The sequence below is a fragment of the Ursus americanus genome, chromosome X (assembly GCF_024610735.1).
Source record: "Ursus americanus isolate L20-20 chromosome X, mUrsAme1.1.p, whole genome shotgun sequence".
In the NCBI taxonomy this organism is placed as follows: Eukaryota; Metazoa; Chordata; class Mammalia; order Carnivora; family Ursidae; genus Ursus; species Ursus americanus.
Window position 1 is genome coordinate 109,142,388 of NC_142164.1, and position 23,077 is coordinate 109,165,464.

The 23,077-nt window shown below is 49.0% G+C and overlaps 1 protein-coding gene across 2 annotated transcripts in view; it reads right to left on the reverse strand.

Moving 5' to 3' along the window:
- The window catches only part of NHS (NHS actin remodeling regulator), a 338,321-nt gene that overhangs the window by 84,833 nt on the left and 230,411 nt on the right, over positions 1-23,077 (reverse strand). The window contains exon 1 of one of the 2 annotated variants that reach the window (XM_087859860.1): positions 1-23,077. This exon is cut by the window's right edge and continues 6,196 nt beyond it. The exons of the other annotated variant lie outside the window; for it this stretch is intronic. Within the exon in view, the coding sequence (XP_087715986.1) occupies positions 1-226 (226 nt within the window). The 5' untranslated portion in view covers positions 227-23,077. 2 annotated transcript variants of the gene reach the window in all.

Consider the following 23,077-nt stretch of genomic DNA (forward strand, 5'->3'; position numbering starts at 1 on the left):
CCGAGTGGCCTGGGCTGCGAGTCGCGGAGCATCCCGGGGGGTTGCGGTGGGGCGCCGCGCCAAGGCTAGCTTCCCCGGGCGCCCGTTCCGGCTCGGGCTCGGCCCTGGGAAGCCCGCCCGCGCATCGTTCCCCTGGTGCAGAGATCCTACCGCCCGTGCGCCCTGGGCGCGCCGCCGGGCCCCGCGCCGGCTCCCCAGGAATGCGGCCGTCAGGTGAGGTAGGCATGCGTGCCGGCTCCGCAGCGAAGCAGCAGCTGGCTGGGGCGCTGGGCTCAGGATATGCCTCTTCTCCCTCTCCCCGCAAAGGAGAAGCCTCTGGGGGGGCTTTCCAGCGCCTAGTTGCGTTAGGACCGCATTCTCTCTTCCTTTTGCTTTTTATCTTAGTTTCTCCTTCAGATGCAAAAAGGGAGATCGCAGGAGTCCATGCCCAGCTCCAGCCTAACTCGGTCCACAGGCAGAGAGAGAATTATGAATGGATGCTGCCTTCTGATGAGGAAGTCGACTGGGGAGGTCTCTGCGCACGGCGCGCTCCATCAAAGCCGGGGCATTGGCCCCTCCACTGCTTCAATGCTGCAGGCTGAGACACCTAATTGACCACTGGGAAATCAGGTGCCGGGAGACCTGGGCGGGACGTAGCCCCAGGGCCACGCTGAGATCGAGCGCCTTGCCCGTGTAGACAGCTTCGATTTACAGCCCAGTGAATGGAGGGGACTGCGGCAGCCAAACCTCCCGGGCAGCAGGAACGGCTGCACCAACGCTCTGCAGACAACCGCCCGGCTCCTTGAACATCTCCGGCTCCGCTGGGCTAAAGGGAACCTGCTAAAAATAATCCGTCCCCTGCCGCCAGCCGCAGTGAGCTGCAGGACTCAGCCCCCAGCCCCAAACTCGGCGGTGCGCGGAAGCCGGCCACAAAGCGGGCCCTGTGCGCTTAGACGAGCCGCGGGTTGCGGAGGATCCTGGATCCGGATTTCTGCTACCTGTGCGTTTGCTTCTCCCGTAGCGCGACTGCTGGTGCTGCTATTACCCATGCCCGGAGTGGCAGTGGGCTCGGCACATCACCAACAGGCTGGACCGACCGCGGCTGCTCAGCACCGCACCCCCGTGGCTCCCTTCTCACCTCCCTTGTCCCCAGTCTCTGACCAACAGCAGAAGAATCAGAGACGCTGGCGGTGCCAACTCCTCCAGCCCCGGCAAGAGGGAAGACAGAGACTGGCGTGGAGCAGGTGCCCGTGTGTAACAGGACTAGAGCAGCTCCCAAATTGTCACATTGCGTCCCTTCCCCCTAATTCATCTCTGCTCGCTGAAACCTTGCATCCTAGATACAACTCACTCTGCCCAGGCTTAAAAACACTGCAAAGACAATGCCTTCGCAGTGATGAACTCATCTCCAGGGAAGGGTGATTTACTAAGCCAGCTGTGGGGTTGAACCAGGGTTAAAAACCATGGCAGTGCGTGCCTGTGCCTTCGGCTGGTACGTTGTATATATAACAACGGCATGCAGAAGACAAAAAGCCATTTAGGGCCACTGCAACACTCATGGGATATACCCTAGTATATAACAAGGAAAAACCAGTGCATGAAATTATCCAAAGATGCCTTGTGGGACACAGGTTTGGGTAATCTGTCTTGATGCCTTGGAAACCCATCTCAGGAAAACTGGACTGTTTTCTGACCAGGTCATCTCTTTTTCAAATAAGGAGGTTTATTCCCTGGGCAGATTTACATGCGTGGGCAGTACTGTGTCCATGAGGCCCGCGACTCCTCCATAATTCACAAATTGTGGTGAAACACTAACTTGCCAAGGTCATAAGAAATCACAGGGTTTGCATGTGCACTGGTAGAGCATTCCCTAATTGGCATTACTATGAATTATGATTGTGGTCACATGAAATATTACATCGAACCCAAGTTAGTCTGGGTTGGCTGCTCTCCTCCCACCCCACTCGCACTAACCTCCTCGGAGGGTTGCCAGCCACCGGGAAGGATAGAAAATCTGGCTGGAGTCCCCCCTGAAGGAGAGAGTGTGGCTAGCGCAGGAGGGATGAGGGGAGAAGAAGTGCTGTGACCACTCCCCCAGAGAGGGTGAGAAGCGAGCCGTGAACCCCCCAAAGTTTAAGGGCCGGGTAGGCAAAGGAGAAGAGGCCACCAGAGAGAAACAACAAGGTGAGTCAGAGAAGCAGGAAACCAGGAGGGAGGGAGGGAAAGCCCTGTCTGAGGAACCAAGGGACAAAAAGGTTTCAAGAAGGCGGCATGATTGAGAATGCCAAATGTCACTGAGAGGTCCATGGGAACGGTTTTGTCGGCCAAGGGCCGACCTGGGCCCTTTAGACGTCAGGAAGGCCTGATGGATTGGACACTGATGGGAAGTGTGGGGTGGATGGGAAGGCCAGTCGGAGCTTCTGAAGAGAAAAGGGAAGCCTTCCCTTAGACTTGCTCATCAAAGGCTCGGTGGCAGCAGCAGCACCTGGGAGCGGCGCGCGGTGACGTCTGGACAAGCTCCCAGACCCACTCCACTGGGGACACTGGCAGCCCCAGCATGTGACTCAAACTACTCAGGCCTGGAAACGAGAATTGTTTAGGTGAGCAACATGGCCACCTTCCACAATCGCCCTTCGCAAGATCACAGGAAGCTGGTGGCCAAGTCCCTGACCCTGGATCTCAAGAGTTGAACTGCGTTGCTCCAGGTTCCTCCGTCAAGGGAGAGCCCCGGCAGCACTCCGTAAAGCAGTGGAAATGGCCATGTCTTCCCCTTCACACTGATGTTTACTATACTGAGGTGGTTGTTAAGAGTGATGATGAAAATAAATGATAGAACTAGACTGCTTTGCATTTGAATAAAGTTTTAGCAGTTCCCATGGTGTAGAGGAAAGAAACCTGGGCTTTTGTCCCAGGAAGACCTGTGCTTGAATCCTAGCTCCTCCACCTCTTAGCAGTGTGGCCTTGGGAAAATAATTTGACTTCTCTGAACCTTGGTTGCCTCATTTATAAAATGTAAACAGGAACACCCAATTTACTGGCTTATTAGGAAGAGTAAATAAAAGAATAGATATAAAGCACCATGACAGTCCCTGGTGCATAAGAAAAGCCCAACAAAGGCAGTTCCTTCCTAACTGTTGGAGGTCTTCAAGGGCATGCTCCTATTGTAGTTTTGCCGGGCTCCCTGTCCCCTGTATGGTAATTAGGGTACCCGATGCTTCCCATGGCTGAGGGTTCAAACAGAAGCACTTACTGAACCTCCCTTAGATGCCAGGTACTGTGCTCGGTGCTGGCGGGAGAGAGCAGAGTTTGGGCCCTGTTGGAGCTGGCAGTCTAAGGGCAGAGTCTACATCCCAGTCCAAGTGGGTATCCTACTTGTTTTTATTGGAAGCCAAGGATACCCGGTCTCAAGAAGAAACAATTGCAAATGTGTCCTCCTTAGGACAGTGATGACCTAGAGCAGGGATCAGCAAACTTGTTCGGTAAAGGGCCAGACAGTAAAGAATGTAGGCTTTGTGGGCCACGCGATCTGTGTTGAAACTAGTTCACGCTGCTGTTGTGTGTAGCTCAAAAGCAGCCACAGGCAAGGCATAAACGAATGGATGTGGCTGTGTTCCAATAAAACTTTATCCACAACAACAGGCGGCAGGTGAGATTTGGCCCGTGGGCTGTAGTTTGTCAGCCTATGATCTATACTGTGGCTCAAGGCATAAATACCTCCCTTACCTGGCACTGCCAGGAAATACAGAAGTCTCCATAGGTGATTTTGCACGGAACTAAAGTTTATCCAACCACGAGCAGTTTCCTGAAGCCCCTCGTTATCTTAAAGCATATTTTACACTTGCCCCGGAAGAAATTGACGACTTAGCTGTTCACCAGGCTGTCTCTGTCCTTCCCCTACAGCCGGCCTCCCTTGCAGTCAGGTGCGGCCATGTAACCGAATGCTAGCCAGGAGAATGGGGGGAAAGGAACGTGTGCCTCCAGGCCTGGCCCACAAAAACTCCTACCCGTTCCTACACACACTCCCTTCTCTCCCCTGCTGACTAGACACAGATGCTCTGTGGGGTGCTGGAGCCCCAAGATGGAAGGAGTCTTGGTACCCACATGACTGTATGCTGACCTGCATTAGCCTACAGTGTAAGTGAGAAATAAGTCTCTGAATGTTGGGGATTTTATTACCAGAATTTAGCCTACCTTGAAAAATTCACTTTCCTATCTTTTTAATCAGATGATACGAAACACAATTTTATGCTTTGGTGATTACTTAGGGTCTTTATTAGGAAGGCTTATTATTGGTCTCTATGGTAACACATTTCAAAGACTCCTTTTTGGATTTCCAAGCTCTTTCCTTGATATTTCACTCTCCACTGTCATTCCTCTTTCACCCTTCTTCTAGCTCCTTCCCCATGGTTTGAATCCACAGTGAGCTGAAGAAAGAAGACACCATGGCTGGGTATCATATGTTCATTAAATAAGAGTCACTCATGGTCTAAGCAAAATTCTAAGCAAGGTTCTTAATAAAGTGCACAGGCTTGCTGACAACTATTTGCAGCCTTGGGAAGCTCCCTTCACTTGCTTTCAGGCTTAGTGCTGTGTTCCAAAGAGCTGAAGTTATCGGAAGCTCAGCATCTCTGGAATCAGTGGGGCATTTCAGCATTATGTAGCCTACAAACTTTCCATTTTTCTACTAGTCATCTTGAGGGAATCCATAATAAAGGTTCTAGTTCTGTCTCTTGACATTCATGGGCTATTCAGCTTTCGAAATACTGTCACTTTCTGATTTTTCTGCACATAGATTAAGCCCAGTATATGCTCCAAATCTGTTTTAAACTCACCTTTTCTGCCTAATTATTCTGTGGACACCAACAGATATTAGTTGGCTCCTAACTTATAGGAGCTAGAAGAATTGACTTGAAAAGGCTAAATAATTTTATTCCTGTTCCAGAGGTGGTATTACCTTTATGTCTTGGGGCGATTTACCAAGAAAATCGAGCTGTGCTTTGGACCTGGTCTCTGGATTATTCTGATAGGTGGGGATGTGGTCCTCTCCCAGCACGAAGCAAGACCCAGGAGAGGAGCTGGTGGGGCAGATCAATGAGACAGAGATTGGAGGAAGCTGACAGAGTCCAAACACCTTGATAGTCTGATTTTACTTTTTTTTAATCAAAGAACCAAGACGACCATATTTAAATGATCCTCTTGGTCTGTTTCTTCATCTATGAAACAAGGAGGGTAGAGATGATCTATCAGGTTTTCTCTAGGTCTGTCATTCTGGAAGTCTATCATTCTGTGACACCGGGAACCAAAAATACCTTCCGAGATGATTGCTGATCATCCATGCTTAGTTTTTCTTCCCATTTCTGCTGATCACCCAGGACTGACCACTCTACACATAAACTATAGCATCTGCAAGGGCGATAATATGTTCTGCCTTCTGTGCAGGCTGGGTAAACTTTTTGCCCCAGAATGACCTTGTTTGTGACCTTGGGGATCCCAATTTCAGCTCTATGCTCCACCATACACACCCTCTCCTTATGTTTATGGGGGGGGGCGGCTTCCCTGCCTTAGTCTTTTTGGCTCCAATGCTGGAAACCCAGGTTTGCCTCCAGAGTTCACGTCCCCGAAGCAGGCTGGAGATCCCCTTCATGGCAGTGGGTGTGGTGGAGCCGCATCGCCCATCCCTCCTTAGCAGCACACTACTCCTGCTGTTGCCCCGCCACTGCTCACAAGAGACCCCATGACTTCCAGAAGAAATCAGGGCTATAAAATGGCTCACTCGTTCATAAGGAGCTATGTGTTTATTCATATATATTTTATATCATAACAAATGCAAATTAATTTCAGGGTGCAACCACCCACGCTAGTATCTATATGGCTGCCTGTATAAAATTTCTCTCTCAAAATTCTCCAAACCATCTGGCATAAACTACTGTATTGTGACCTGTTAAAATAAGTAACAGCTGTGATAATCCCTCTCGATTTATGGCAAGCTATAAAGCTTTGCATATACTGGCAATGCATATAAAATAATAAATAAAACCATTATCATTCTGTGCTGTCTTGGTGGGAATTATGATGATTTAGCCAAAATGGAGCCCGATGGAATGCATCGGAAGAGAAGCAGAAGTTTTGCCCAATCTGGCCCCCTCTAGCCCTCAAAGACCAACTTCACTACTTAGAGCTCTGAGGTATGTTTGAAAACCCTATCCATTGTAAATGCATCCTTTCTGAGAGAATATCATTCCCATCCATTGCTGCCCAACTTGTATTATTTCAAAGCTTTCTTTCCCGATGGTGGGTTTCCAAAATTCCACAATATATCTAGACTATAAAGAAAAAACAAGCTATGCGCAACTCAAAAATGTGAAATAATTTGTAGCCCCAAAACTAAGATGATGAGGCACACGTGGCCCAACTGCTCCCCTTATTCTGGCCCACAGCGTGCTAACTACCTGACATGTGAGTGAGGCCACCCTAGGTCATCCAGCCCCAGATGAATGACAGCAGACGAAAAGCAAGCCCTGCAGAGTTCAACTGAGCCAGCCCAGAGCAACAGACTCTCCCATTAATTTTTAAGCCACTAAATATTGGGGTGATTTGTTACACAGAAAGGGTTAACTAAGGAAGTTATTTAAAATAAATTTCTAGCCACATGTGAAAACAAATACTACTGGTTGAGAATTGCTGGTTTGAACACAAATTCCATTAACTGAAGTGAAATAAAACAAAAACAAAATAAGTCCTTTTTGATGGCTCCAAATACTGTCAGCTCAAAGTCTTCACATCATCTCAATCACGTCCCACGGAAGTGCCAGTTCAGGGAGGCTTCCTACAGACAGCCTTCAGTCCCAGAAGGACACCTTTCCTCCTCCAATGCCGGACTTGTCAGGCTGATGGGGAGTCACATGGTTTTGGGAAAAGAATCACCAAGGTGGGTGGCCCAGAGACACCCTCAAGAGACAATCAGTGGATGGAAGGAAGAGGAGGAGAGATGATGTGCTTAAAGACTATAAATGCCAACACATAACCCCATAACCCCTCCAGGAGGTAGGAGAGCAATGTCTCGGAGCAAGAAGAACTACCAGGATGTTAGCATGTGACGTCAGTTACGTAATAGTCAACAATGGCGGCCATGCCGTCCGAAGAAGATAGGGTATCCACAGCTACACCTGGGAGGGGGAAAGAGATGTCTGCCCTTCTCTTCCCACACACTTGGGGAAACTTGGAGATGGATTGATACCTTCAAAAGGAAGAAAGGAATAATTACAAACTAAATTAGGGCCAAATTGAACTATCTGAGAAAGGAAGAAATAATGGTTCTCAACCTCGGCTGTACGTTGCAGTTTCAACAGAACGAAATCAACCCCTGCACTCTTCTTAATCACCACATTAATTACTAACTTTATTTAATAGGAAAAAAAGGTTCAGCATTTGGAATTCTCACCAGTTTCAACAAAAGCTGTTTCTTTTGAAGAAAATGCTGGTAAGTAACGATTAGTTCATTGTTCGGCTCTTTTCACATGTGGATGCTTGGGCTTGTTTTTCCTTAGTGTCTTAGTAAATCTGGGAACCTTTGAACTTTGAATAATTTCTTTCTTCTCTCAGTGCCCTCTAGTTATACAAACACAAAAAATAATTACAGGGGCAGTATTTACGTCTATACGTCTATGGGTTTTTCTCATTTGGTATTTACACTGCTGAGTGAATGAATGAATTGGGTTCATTTTACTTCTTGGGAAAAAAATGTATGTAATGAAAGGGGGTCCATTTTAGTTGACTCTGGCAAGGTTTTATAAGGAGCATATAAAGGAGAAGGAGAGAGAAAGAAACCTTCTTTGTAGTCCTGAGAAAATATGTTGGTCTGTACCCTAAACAGTTTTTCTACATTTGTGGTTAAACATGTACTCATTATGTTCCAGAAAGGGGGATGTTTTACTGAAACACTTTATGAGTTTAAAAACCCCTCTCTACACCAGTGTTTGTAGTGTCTCCCAGTTCAGGCTCCGAACTTGCTTTCCAACAGCCTTTCCCAGTCTAAGATGTGGCCAGGACATTGGATTCAGGCTCTAGGCTGGGACCTCCATGAGTTGCCTTCCAGCTGGAATCAGAACTGAAACTTCCAGATCAGAGCAGACATAAAAATAGTATCACATGCCCAGTCGGAAGGGAAGATTTCTTCATTTAAGGATGGGGTCAAAGGGAACAGAAAGACAAGTGACCAGGTGGGGATAAGCAGTGGTCCCTATGGTGCAGCGGGAGCGCCACTGCAGAAGCCACGTAGAGACGTCTGCCCTTCTTGGCAGAAGCCCTCTAACCATGTTTTACCACCTGAAGTGTGATGCGGAGGAGAACTGAGGCATGGTTTAGCCCATTCTTGGAGGGTTTGGGTTTAGAGTAATTTCTTTTTTTTTTTTAAAGGCCAATTATTTTTTTTTAAAGATTTTATTTATTTATTAGACAGAGATAGAGACAGTCAGCGAGAGAGGGAACACAAGCAGGGGGAGTGGGAGAGGAAGAAGCAGGCTCATAGTGGAGGAGCCTGATGTGGGGCTCGATCCCAGAACGCCAGGATCACGCCCTGAGCCGAAGGCAGACGCTTAACCGCTGTGCCACCCAGGCGCCCCTGGGTTTAGAGTAATTTCTAAAAGAAGGAAAGGGAAGCAGTGGGAGTTTTCCAAAGAATAAGTTGCTTTGCACATAGGAGCTCCTTTCCTAATATTTCTTTTGGTCCCCCAAGTTTTAAGTTCCACCTAGTTAATATACAGGGCAATATTAGCTTCAGGTGTATAATATAGTAATTCCACACTTCCATACATCACCCGGTGCTCATCCCAGCAAGTGCCCTCCTTCATTCCCATCGCCTGTCTCACCCATCCCCCACCCAGCTCCCCCTGGGTGAGCAGCAGCTTGTTCTCTAGAGTTAAGAGACTGTTTCTTGGTTTTTCTCTCTTTCTCCTGCCATGTTCGTTTGTTTTGTTTCTTAAATTCCACATATGAGTGAAATCATATGGTATTTGTCTTTCTCTGACTGACTTATTTCGCTTAGCATAATACTCTCTAGCTCCATCCATGTCACTGCAAATGGCAAGATTTCATTCTTTTTTATGGCTGAGTAGTATTCCACACACACACATATATATATACACATCTTTATCCATTCATCAATCAATGGGCATTGGGCTCCCTCCATAGCTTGGCTCTTGTGGATAATGCTGCTATAAACATTGGGGTGCATGTACCCCTTCGGATCTGTATTTTTTTATCCTTTGGGTAAATACCTAGTAGTGCGATTACTGGGTCATAGGGCAGTTCCATTTTTAACTTTTTGAGGACCCTCCATACTGTTTTCCAGGGTGGCTGCACCAGTTTGCATTCCCACCAACAAATATTTCCCCTCATAAATATTTAAGATTTTTTAAGTTGATTTTTTAAAAGGAGAGACAACAGATGGTTCAGGTATTTGTCTCAGAGAGGGGACAGTTTTAGGATCATAGAGATGCAAATGTCAGTAGGATCTGTAAGAATGATTTTTTTCCGGCTTCCTGGGAAGGTTTTGACACATCCAAGGTGGCCTGTTGCTGCTGCTGCTTCTGGAAGAACCCTGGGAGATCTCAGGGAAAGACCACTCCGAGGTCATCCCAACCCCCTCCAGTGATTCTGGGATGTCACTTTGTGTCTCTGGCTTTAGACTTCCCTCCTCCTCCCTCTGACTGGGGGCACTAAGCCATAATACTGAAGCTGCAGGAAGTGGGGATCTGATGCGTGAATACGGTCCATCTCCAGCCTTGGACTGTCCTAGAATTCATTTGTAAGTTTTTCTTTTTAATTCGGGACACATTTTCCCATGGAAAAGAAATTACAAATGGTGTTTAGAGTTCCAGCTTTGCCCATTAAGACTTATTTCCTCCATAATATTGCTGGGGAGATATGCATTTGCAGTGAATGAGAGTGGAAAAAAATACTGGTATCATGACAGTGAATAAATGTTAACATAAGAAGATGGTTTTAAAAATTAATCTTAAATGCCAGCGCCCGATGAAATGTAAGACTAACTAGAGAAAGAGTAGTCAGCTGATAGAGACCCTGGGGTCTACAACTGGAGTATCGTCTCTGAGGATTGACGACACTGGTTCATTATGCCCTATATCACTAGAAAGTCACTCATTCCAAAAAAATCATATTTTTTGAGTACCTAAAATCCTCTAGGCAATATGAAAGCAGAGATGAAAGGCCTAGTCCCTACTTTGAAAGAGCCCATGGAATGGCTGACTAAAAAGATACTACTCTACATACATGGTTTTCAGAGGGGCTCACGCATCCTCCCGAGGCGCACTGTGTTGTGCTTGGGGATTCAGGGAGCCACAGGATACACGCTGGGGGAGCTTCCTGGACCACTGGTTTTACTCAATAATTGGGGGGAGATTATTTTATATTAAATAATGTAGAGAATTGTGCTAATTTTATAGGGATGTTTAGGATGATGCCCATGATCGTAAAGAAATCTTTGGGTCTACAGAAGGCTGTTTTGGGCCATAACCAACTGTACCCATGTCTTCCTTCTCCACCCTTTGGCTCAGATCCCCTCAGGGGTACTAGCTCAGCCTCTGCCCTTGGAAGGACCACTAATATACAGGCATGCACAGCATTTGGGCTATGAAAGGGAGAAGTCCGAATCACTCTGGGTGATTTCAGGAAAGGCTTCCCAAGGAAGGTGATGCTTAAGTCAAGCCTTCCAAACCAACCAGGTGTTGGCCAGGTGAACCAGGTCATGAACGCGCGCCAGAGAGGGGACAGGGTGCACTGGCCTGGAAGTGTGTAAGAGGGCACGGCGTGATGAGAAAATGCAAGCAATCTGGTGAGACGGGAACCCGGGGCTGGCGTGGGGGATTTCAGAGATACACGTGTTATCATTTCAAAGCACAAGAAAGGATGATGAGTCCGAGACTTCTCGGTTCTAGCCGACGGCTGGTACTGTTGGCCCAGTGCAGCCTGGTGGCTATTCAGACCAAGAGGCCTCGGGAAACTGGGGAAAGCAGAAGGTGATGTGACGTTTGGCCAAATGTAGAAGGGAAACACTTAGAAATAGGGTTTTGTAACTCCAGGAAGAGCTGTAATCATGTCTGCTACTTGTTACTTTGCTCAGAGACTCTGAATCATATCAAGTACAATCCCTGCAAGCACCTTCAGCAGGATGTTGAAATCAAGAAATGAGAGGACAAACTATCCTTCCCCCCCACTGGAAAACATCATCTCTTCACGCTGGACTGCCCGCACAGCCAAGCGACGATGTGGGCAAGTCTGCATTGTCACTTCATGACCTGCCACGACCTCTAGCACTGGTTAATCCATCACCTTTTATGATCCCAGAAGACATTTACGGCCCTCTCCTAGGAAATGAATATTTGAACAACATATCATTGATAAACAATGCTGAGTAATAAATATATCGGTGGCAGGCTGTCAAGTTAATTAGCAGAAAGTTCTAGAGTCATTACTGGGAATTGAAAGAGAAAGTAAAAGGCCTTACCTTCCCCCACTCCATTTTCTCAAGACACAGGACACCATTGGTTCTATCCCTTGTCTGACACCTCTTCTGAGCTCACAGTTGCATATTTTGGTGGGGGCCATTTCCGCCGATCGGTTTTTGCTCCCTCAAATCAAAACCAAGTTCCCTCCTACTTTGGCGGATCTAAGCAGAGACTGGAGCAGATGCCATAGCACGTCTTCTAACATTTAACCTGTATGACAGCCTTAGAACACCACCCTGCATCGAGTTTGGGCTCATCATTTTCAAACCACCTGGTGGTCAACAGCCTGGGATTTGGAATCAGGCAGACCTGGGTCCCTGTCCGGCCTCTGCGACATCTGAGCTATAATCTTGGGCCAGTTATGTTACTACTCTAAGCCTTGTTTTCCTCATCCATGATACAAGCATGTCACTATGCCTCCTCAGAGGGTTGCCCTGGGGATCAACTGTGACAGAGTCCCTAGCATAGTCCTGCTGAGCACATAATAAGGGGTCATTAAGTGACTTTTAATATTAGCATCCTGGTCTTCCCCAACCGCTGGGCCTACAGTCTCCTCAGCCCCAGCTGTCCACGGACAAGCTCCTCTCAAGCACATGACACCGATCATTTATGGTACAAAAGTACTTAGCCTTATACGTCAACTGCCACACTTTAGAAGAAATAAGTTTCATTGCTTCTTTCTGGAAACACCTTTCCTTTGTGACCTGCATGAAACCACTGGAGGATAAACAGATTTGAAGAAAAAAATACCCTGAGTGAATATTTTTTGAAGTTGCTAAAATAAGTTGTTGGAAACAGAGACCCAAGAGAAATGGTAGCATAAGCTATTGGTTTTATATTTACACCTCCACTCAAACACCCACCCACTACTGAAATTATCAGCCAGTGTGTAAGACGTTATACTGAGAAATGGAGGAGGGTTAAAAACATCTTTTGATACTGGGTTGAGGCTGCTTTCATTTTGCTGGAGGTGAACTGGTATTAACCAAAGCATGCCAACATATGAAAGATGAGAATCAGCCTCAGAAAAACGGGGCTTAAGAGCAGAGGGCACAGATGCCGCTGAGGGCATCTTCTGCCTCTGAAGGACCCTGAGGCTTTGCTCGCACACCTGCGACACCATCTCCTAATGAGGACGACGGTGATGAGGATGATGGCGGCAGCGGCGGCGGCGACGCACGCCCACTCAGCCCCTAACACTTGTCAAGCACTGCGCTCTGTGCTTTCATTTCATTAGGCCATTCAGTCTTCACAACAGGCCTAGGAGATTTTGCAGCGCAAAGTGCAGCTTAGAGAGGTGAAACCCCAGAATGCTTCTGGCTAACAAATTCCTCCCCATCCGTCAAAGCCTGGCACAAATCTCACCTCCTTCGGGAAGCTTCCTTCCTTTCCCTCTTCACCTCTTCCATCCCCCAGTTTTTCTTTGACTGTTTTGAAGTCTGTTTTGTTTCCTTCCTTCCTTCCGCCCTCCCTCCCTCCCTCCCTTTTCTTCTAGATGCCTGGAGACGTAGCCACACACATGAGGTTGGGTCTCTGGATGTAGCTCTAATACCTTAAAGGTAGGGAAAGTCCTCAGTTTGACCCAAATACACAGCAGGATGTAGGGAGATTCCGTACCTCTAGAATCTGATTCAGGCCTAGACATCTGTTAAATTGCAATGAATTGGATTTTGGGGCTCTCCCAAGTTTCAGATTTCATAGTTATTTTCTACTTGAGACTCTGGACCAAGGGCGGAGAAATGTCACTGTCCTACAGAGAGCTCCACGCACAAGAATGTTGGGGAACAGGAAGTCATTTTTTTGTCACTGAACTCAAAAGCTTCCCTTCTTATGGGAATCAAGGGTGTATCTTATCTCCCAGCTATTCCTTCTGAGGCCATCAGTGGCTGGGCCTGCCTCCCTCCTGTAAAAGGAGAGTAGACAAAGAGAGGCAGAATGCGATTTGGCGGCAAAGAACATTTTTCCCCGGCAGAAAATGGAGTGACTTTTAGCTTATCTGCTGTCACCTTGTTAATGTGATCATTGTTCTTCAAAATAAAATCTCTTCTTACCCATGATGTCTTTCGTGTGAAAAAATTTTTAAAAAGCAGCAACTAAATGCCAAGAAAAGAGCAGAGGGGGGAAACTGAAAGGCTAATCAAGAGAAGCTACAAATCAACTTCTTTGCAAGGAAAAGCACTCAAATACAATTATCTTAATTCTCCCAGGTGGCCGTTTCACTCACTTTCCAAGGTAGGTGTGGAAAGTACTAGAAACCTGTGGCTCCCTTCATTACCCCTGGCTTTCAGAGCAGGAGCTACAGGGCTGCATCAGTTGGGATGAGTAATTTATCGTCCATTTAAGCCAGGGGCTCTGTGGCTGTTGATGTGTGCCCCTGGCCTGTCCTCAAGCACATCCTTATTTCAAAATTAATCATCCAGCTCTAACTCGATGGTGAAGGTTTCCGGGGATAAAAACTTAGGTGAAAGAGGGAACCTAGCTGTTAATGGCCAAATGCCATCCGTGGCAAGCATATCACAAAGACAAGGCAGTGAGAGAAGAGTGATTTACTATTCTATCTTGAAGAATAAATCAAAACTTCCTCTTTGCTCCATTGTAAGGTGGGGGCAAGAAAGGGGCAAAGATAACATTCCTGAGAGGCCTCCGTTCTTCAAAGCTGAGGAAACACTTGCATCCTTCCCCTTATTGACATTTGGCCTCTGGATGCTGAAGAACCAGTTCTGTGTTTCAGTTGTGAGAGGATACAGCCGAGATGAATTCCCTTCTGCATCTCCTTTCTGCCATTTTGGGAACCAGTGGTTGTCGCCACGCTCAAGGTCAAGGAGTTACAGCCACACACAAGACGAGCATCCCTCGGGAGAGCTTCTCAAGACTCCTGCTGACCCAAAAAGAGTTACCCCAGGAGAAGGGAGCCGTGCTACCCCACAGAATATTCAGAAGAACAGATGGACTTTAGAGAAGACTGGAAAACTCTGCCTCGAACACAGACAAGTACTTTCCGCCCAAGTTTACGCACAGAGGGGCTGTGTCGAATAGACAGAGTGTGCGCAGCAGACTACAGTCGTTTATAGCTTCGTGCAGCCTTATCCCTTCCTGATCTTACTCTCTTCTCCGCCTCCCCACCCCTAGACATAGAGAAGGTAAGAATCAATCCAAAGCAAATCGTCTTTATTTTTATGCAAGATTGTGGCTCTATCAAAGATGTTTCTCTTGGTTTTAGAGACCAGATACTTCTTTTTTTTTTTTTTTCGTTTTAAAGAGCAGCAGAGTGAGCTCATTCTATCATATTCTAAAAAATAGAACAAAATAAGACCAAACAAAAAAAAACCCACAAACAAAAATCCATCCCAAACTTGATACACCTTAACTTGTTTACCCCAACAGAGTCACTCCAAAGTCCCCTCCATCAACCCCACTTGGCTTGCCACACCACCCCAGGAGGGAGAGCTGGTCCCTCCTTCCTGCGGATGGGTCCCGAGGTACTGTGTCCAGCCGTTCCGGGGCGCACAGATCAGTATCCTCCTGGCTTGCAAGTCCCCAGGGGCAGAACTGTGTCTCAGTCATGGCTGATGCCTGCAACTAGCCCAGGACCCAGCAGAGATGCTGCTTCATCAAGTTTAGCTCCCCAAATGCTGCCTCCTTCAAGGACAAGACCAGTAGTCAAGGCCCCGCGGAGTGGGAAGTAACCCAGTTGGGTAGCTGGGAAAGAGGCCAGGTCTGGGACAGAAGAGTTCAAATATTCTACTGAGGAATCCTCCACAAGAGACAGGGACTAAGAAACTTCGGAGGAATTTTTCAGTGCTGAATTTTTGTGTCGTGCCGACTTTTCTCCTGGCTCGTCTCAGCCTGCTCAATCCAGTGTAACACTTGGCTGCGTGCCCTCCCCTAGGTACACTGTTGGTATTTTCCTGTCCCATCTGCTAGCGCCTCTGGAGGACATCAGGATAAGTGGGTTGATCCAGAAAGGACACCCACTGTCCTGGCCTTCTGCCTAAGACATGCAAATGGAGAACAGCTTCCCAGCCACAAAGCTTTGCCTGTGCCAAAGGCATTTTATTTTAAATATGATGCTTATTCGTAGCTACTATGGATTGAGCAGTACTAAGTGTACTGTGCTAAGTCCTCTGCCTGCATTCTTTCATTTCATCCTCATTTAGGGAAGACGAAAGGCAGTTATTACCATCTCCGTTTGAGAAATAAGCAAGTTGCAATTACACGACGGATAAATGGCAGAGTAAGGATTCAAACCCAGATCTGGCAGACACCAAAGCCCATTTTCCCCACACCACACTGCCTCTCCAAAACCTAACTATCCAGAGGATGAAACTCATAACAATAAGCCCACATAGGAAAACCAATAGAAATTACCAAAGCTGTATTCTTGAGGTAAAGTTATAGCTCTTGGTTTTCAGATCTATCTTTGAAACTAAGCATTCAACTTAAGAAATAGAAAACAAGTTTAAAATCTCAAGTAAATGAACACAAAATCTGATGAATTAATTAAAAATAACAAACACACACAAAAAGTGGACAAAACCGATTCTGCCATAAGATGATGGCAGCCTACTCCTTGTTTCCTCTGAACGCGGAGTTCCCAGGAACGAACGAAGGGGCCTGAGCTGATATTCATACTGATGTGAAAGTTTTGCTTCTGGGGGTGCCCAGCCAGCTCAGTCTGTAGAGCACACGACTCTTAATCTCAGGGTTGTGAGTTCAAGCCCCATGTTGGGCATGAAGCCTACTTAAAAAAAAAAAAAAGAAGAAGAAGAAGAAGAAGATTTTGCCTCTGGGAAATATGAATGCCCAGAGGGCTGGGCATACACAGTGGCATAGCTGCTGGGTCCCTGGCCTCCGACTATGGACTGGCATAAGGGTCTGGGCCCTGGGAGCTTGACGGATCAGCGTACATGGCTCTCAAACCTGCCCAAGTCCCCAGGACACTGCAGGCAGACTGCGACAGGAGCCTGAAGCTCGAGTCCCATGCTGCATTTTTCCCGACGACCACCGCACTACCCCTTTTATAAGTGTACCCAGATCTGGTCTATCTATCAGCTATAAGATCTCACATTTTTGTGCCTGTCTCCAAGTTGGGAAGATTCAGCAGGGGCTGAGGAGGAAAGAAAGCAGAGAGTTTTATGCTTCCCTGAATTATTCCTATGCTTATAAGGCAATCGTATGAAACGATTGTTCCATGGCTTTAAATCTAGTAAATAAAATTCCCTTTGAGACTCTGGTTTGAAAGATGGTGAGGATCAGAGTAACTACTTTGTTTATGTAATAAACACACACCCCAAACTGTAACATTTTTATAATGAAACCTGGTGTAATAAAATTTGTGTTGAGGCAAAAAGCAGTCATTTTCCCCTCTGCTTTTATTGTGCTGAATGCAGTATGTGCCAAGCGCTACTTGGAGGCATCTTTGATGAAGGGCCTGGTCTCCGTCCTTCTGAGCTATGCGGAGTCAGCAAGGGGACCATGACCTTGCTGACACTAACGCCAGAAGACAGCCAACCTCATTTGGTGCCAGCAGCTCCGAGAAGGTCAAGCCCCCGGAGCCCCTGTAACCATCCTTACCCCTCCCTGGCCTGCCAGCCACCCTCTGGCCTCGGATCGCCAACTCTCTAAGGTAAACTTGGTCAAGCTTTTCCAAAGGCCTTCTCCCCATCTTCCTCCTTAAGCTTCGACTGGAAACTTCCCGCTGGCACCTGGAGGGGCTTTATTTGGGATTCCCTCCCGTTAGTTAGCCCTTTAGGCCCGATGACTACTACCTGGCTGTTGGACACTCTCCCCTCAATCCAGCGATCCTTCTGCAAATGTGTGAACTTAGGTCCTTCGCTGTCTCATTCGGGCTCCTGAGGGCAGGTGGGGGTTAGAGTGGGAGTGGCGGTCTTACTTCTTGCCCAAGGCAGGGCTTCTCAACCCTGGCTGCTCCCTGGAGTCTACCGGAGGTGCTCTTCAAAAACCGCACTGCTGCCCGACTCTGTCCTCAGAGACTCTGCCTGATTTGGCGGGAGGCAGAGCCTGCCGAGCAATAACGGTAACCCTCATTAGCACGCGCACCGTCGGGGATCTGGAGGCGAGCCCCTTCCCCACCCCCACGTCCGGGGACCACATGCCCTGAAGAAACCCACAGCCGCTCGGGGACAGCCATCGGCACGTGCCCGGTCCGCGGGCGTGAGTCCTTCCTCTCCAAAGGGATCTGAGGTAACAAGGGAGCCACAAACCAGGGCCTCCCCATCACCACCCCTGGCGAAGCAACTCAGAGGAGGCCTCATCAGCCGGCAGGGCCGGACGACGCTTTCCCCCAGCAGGGCTGCCACCAGGCTTAGGCCAGGGCTCGGCCCCTGGAGCGCGCCCACCGGGTGCGGCCGTCCGCACAGAGACACGGGAGGCAAGTGTGCGAGAAGCCGCTTCAGCTGGGGCCAGGCCGGGGCGGCGGCAGCGGCAGGCTCCGCCACTCACCCCGCGCCCCCGGCCCCTGCGCTCCGCGTGACTGGGCAGTGGAGTGGCGCCCACACGGGAACTGTGAGGAAGGCACTGGCCCTGCGTCCAGGAGCCCGAGGTAATAGGGGAGGGCTACGCCCAGTGCAGAACGGAGACTGCAAAGAGTTCCATACTTTTCCAACAGGGTTCAGTTGTGTGGCTGACCTTATGCGGTCAAGGTACATCGTGAAGGAGGCTTTAGGGGACGCCCCCTCGAAAGCAGGCTGTCTGCAAGCTGGGCAGACAGGCTCTCAGGCGCTTTGAGGCCACTTCAGATGGCAAGGAAGCCAGAAATCGGAAGAACCTGGGTCTGAACTCCCAGTTCAGGGCTGTTGGGGGCCAGAGGGACATACATAAATCTCCCTGCGGACTCGGGATGAGGGCAGGACACCGTGGAATTCCCAGCAGACGGAAGGGGGTGGGTGGCGGCGGCGAAGAAAGGCACAAGCAGGCCTCTTCCCAGCCACCCCAGGCCAGAGCCCGAGAGCCCTGCCCTGGACCCCCACCCGGGCTCCCCTCTGCGCCCTCCTGGAAGACAAGCAAGTGTCAGAGTGCAGGAAGAGGAGAGAGAGAGAGGCTGGCCTCGGTCTCAAGCGATCCAGCACCTCAGAAGGAGCACCAAGTTGCAACCGTGGCCGGCCAGGATGAGCAACCCGAAGTCCCCAGGCTCAGAAGTCGCTGACCCCCAAATGTCAAGGTCAGCCCTGAGGGTCAGGCCCGGCCTCGCTTCCTCACCTCGGTTCCTGTGCAAGGGTTCCCTTTCTTCAGAAAGCATACTCCTCATTCCCCCAGAACAGGAAGCGGCTGCAGCGCAGAGCCCCTCTCCACTGGGCCTGGCTTCTCCCAGCTCCCTCCCCCTTTGTCTTGCCAGGAAATGCTGCAAACCCCAAATACCTGCATTCTTGGGCAGGCAGCAGGTGAGAGGCATGCTTGGATTCCCGCTCTGCTTCTTAAGGACGGGCCTTTTCTTTTATCCAAAGGCCTCCCGGAGTGGCAGATAGCTGAAAGCTGATCTGCCCTAGTAGGCAGGCAGGGCAGGGGGGCGGGAGGGCGAGAGAGGGCGACCTTCGGCAAGGAGGGTGGCCGATATTCGCACAACATCCGTGCTGCCTCAGGGACTCCCCCCTGGAGGGGGAGATGGTCTCACCCAAGTGCCGGGCCAGCTGCTAATCCCTCTGGGTTCACTTGAATGGCAAATCAGGACTCCAGGGTAGCCTCAGACCCACCCTGTCTCCAGAGGAGGGGCTTAGAGCACTTTCCTTCCCGGCCCGGAGGAGTTCAGAATGCCCTGGTACTTTTCTCGGGCCTCTCCGCTCCAAGTGCAATAGGCCAGGGGGTCGGTAGCATCCCTATCACCTGGGAGCTTGTTGGAAATGCAGAATCTCAGGGCCCGTCGGCTCGAGAAGCTCTGCCAAGTGCCACGTGGCTATGGAAACCGTGAGCACGCTGCCAGAGACAGGAGGGCGGACGGATACTACAATCCGGTACAGACGGATACTACACAGCCGCCCAGCCCCCATGCCAAGCATCCGGCGCGAGGAGGAATACACACATCCCATTCCGCCACCGCCGGCCACCCCGCCTGCCCGCCCGTTCCTCTCGCCAGGCTGGGGCTGCTTCACTTGGCCGTGAAATTCTAGGTCGGTGTGAGGGAGGCGGCCTGCAAATATTTGCACACGCACTGTAGGGGGGGCGGGGGGCAGGATACAATTGGAGTTTGCTCTTTTCAGGTTGCAAATCAATTTCTGGTCCCCTCCCACCCCCACGCACACACCACCTGTATCAACATGTTAGGCTCCGGCGATGCCAGTAACAACAGTCAAGTACATGGCAGGAATACGTGAGCGCCTCCACGGACAGCAGCCATTCTGGAGCTTGTTCAGATCGTCGTCTTGGCAGGAAGGGCAGAATTGAGGGATGTCCACAGCTCTGCTCCAAGAGCCTTCGAGTCTCATGGCACATGCTTCACCTCCCACCTGAACCCGGCGACCGAATTGATGTGCCAGAGCTGGAAGGGCCGAGAGAAGGAAAGAAGACCAACCCATGGAAGGTCAGAGAAGAGCTTTGTTTTCCAGTCCAGAGAGAACACGTGACATAAGCAACAGTGGGGTGGGTGGACTCGCTTTCTTCTCCGAGCGTCGCAAGGTCTCTGCTGCCGGCGTCGGCTCCCTGCCTTGGACCCTGCTGCTCCATAGCCATGTGGACAGCAAGAGCCAGGACGGGTGACTTCATTTCCGGAGAGCAACTGAGCAGCTCTGGGGTTCTGGGATGCAGTAAGACAGCCCAAATCAACACGAAGTCTGGCTGGAACCTTGGAGAAGGGACCCAGACAGCGCTTTCAGCCTTCCAAGCGTCTGTCAGTGGCATCCGTGGCCGGCGTGGCCAGCGCCTCCAACCCAGCTCACTGCGGCACTCCTGCCCGCAGCTGCCTCCCCTTCACGGAGAGGCAGGGCCCTGCTTGAGGCAGGAACGCAAGCCGGCAAGAAGGTGGGGGGCCGGCCAGCCAGGGATGAAGACCCGGCAGACAGAAAGCAAACAGGGTGGCCCTGGGCTCCGCTGGGATTGGCATGCGCTCTCCAAAGCAACCATGGTGGGCTTCTGAGTAGAAAACCAAGCTAAAACAGTATTTTAAAGTCTTCTTCAGATCCCCAGTCTTGCCTCAAACAACAATCACTCATAAAAAGACTCTCACGAATGGAAGGAAATGATGCCATTGTTTTATTTTCTAGGGGAAGTCATAATAGTTTTTAAAAGGTTAATCTCCTTCTCAGCCCTGTTTCTTTCCTTCCAGTGACCCCAAGCTGAAAAGGAAAAATATTTGCACTTGGTGTTTAAAAACCGCAGTGAATTAGCTTTTGTTGTTCATGGCAAAGCCACTATTTAGCTGCCCAGAATCAAACCAGATGTCAAGGAAGAAAGAAGGCCCTGCATCCTGGGAACTTGCCTTTCACCTTTGCAGAAAGGCCGACGGGAAGGCTGGGCTGAGAAGACCAAATGGAGGGAGCTCGCTGGTCAGTGAACCTGAGAGGCGGTTCTGACGGAAGTGCTGGTAGCTGTTCGTGGGACGCCATGTGTGGGAGGAGCATGCCACAGCCCTGGGACCCTGGATGCCTGATGCCTCTCGGCTTCCGGAAGTTTCTTCCATGGACGCAAGGCCAGCAGCACTACTCCCACTATTCCCGCTAGACCAAGGTGAGCAGTAGAGAAGTATGGAGGGGAGCATCGGGAGCAAGAAAAAATGCAAAGGAGATCAGCAGGACTTGCTGGAACACTAAATCTATCAGGGAAGGTATTTAAGAAAAAAAATAAAGAAACTCTAAAAGAAAAAGAACAGGTTTTCTTTCTGTGGCCTTCTGGGGGAGTACGCGGAGTAGATTATTAGTCTTGTTTTTCTTTAGCACATCACCCACCACAACTCACAGCTTAAATTAGGCAAAGAGAAAAAAAGTCCCTACAGGGCTTAGTCTATTTCTCACCGTCTGCTAAATCTAGCAGCGTAAGAAAGCAGGAAGTCCTCTCTACACTGAGACCCTTTCTGTCCACTCAACATCTACTAAGCCCCCATTTTGGTACGATATTCAGGTGATACCAGAAAGGCTTGGGGGCGCTTCCCATCCACGAGAACTTTACAGGCTACTGGGGAAGGTGGACATGTTCCTAACAACGACCACAACGGATACCGTTTACCCAGATGTGATCGTGTGCCAGTGACTGCGTTGTCTCTATGTAACATCTTATTTAATCCTTACCATAACCCTGCTGTGCATTCAGTTTTATTATTCCCATTTTGCAGATGAGGAAACCAAGGCTCAGAAAACTGATGGAACTTGACCAAGATCACAAAGCTATTAAGCTAGCAAGAGTCTTTGTTTTTATTACTGATGAAGCCCAGGGGCCCAGATCAGTGCCTGGCACATAGCAGCTGCTCAGTCAATATTTACTGAATGATGAAAGCAGCTGGGGGTGCAGGGAAGGGCTTTCTGGGGCACTGATGCTGAGCTCTGAAGCATGGTTAGGATTTATGCAAAGACAACGGTAAAGGCACACCAGGAAGAAAATAGGAAATGGACAAATGTACCTCTAAGGAAACATAACTGTTTTACAAGATTGCAAAATGGGCAGGAGGGAAGAGCAGTTGAGGACACTCAAGTCAGAGACCCGGGTCCTACCATGGCTCTGCCGCCTAGGGTTGTGTGAACATGGCCAAGTCAGTTGGTCTCTCAGCGCCTCATTTTCCTTATCTGCAACGTGGTGATGAGAATATTACCTACTGTGGCAGGAACTGCTGATTTCCTACCGAATCTTCCATGTTCACCTTCTCTTTCATATTGATAACACCTCAATTTTTTAAACTGGGTCCACTGCCATACAACGAAAAGGCTACGTGTCCAGGCCTCCCTTGTAGCTAGGGGCTGCTATCTGACCAATAAGATAAAAGCACCTGCAGCATGGGACTTCTGGAAAGTCTCTTCAGAATACAAAAGTCATGCTCCTTCTTTCATCCTCCTCCTTGGGCCAATGATGTGATGACTGGAGCTCTGGTAGCCATCTTGGACCACCAAGATGAGGGCCACAATCTAATGGTGGAACCAGGAGCTGGAAGGAGCCTTGGTCCTCACTACTGCTGAGTCTCCATACCCACTCGGGACTTCTTTTACGTAAGAGAGAAATAAAGTTCTGTCTTTTTGAAGCCTCTGTTAATCCCCAATGGATACATTTACCTCAAAGAGGTGCTAGGAGGATTAAGTAACGCAGACCAAGTAATTAGTGCTGGGTGTTAGACACAGTATGCACGCAAATCTGAGCCATCGTATTCTGTTGCTGTTCTTATCACTATTATCATCCTTATCATTACAGAATCTGGAATACTCCCTTATTCTGCATTAGGCCAAACCATCTCCATTCAGTTATTTAGTCAATTTGCTTGAAATTCCTCAAAATTTTGCCTTTCATGAGAACGTAATTACGAGTCTTCCTATGGCAGGGTCCCTGATAATAGAACAAAATATTTCTCTTTGAAGTTCATCACCAAATCATCCAGACAACCGACAATATTGAAAATCCGGGCGAGTTAGTGAAGGGGGGGGGTT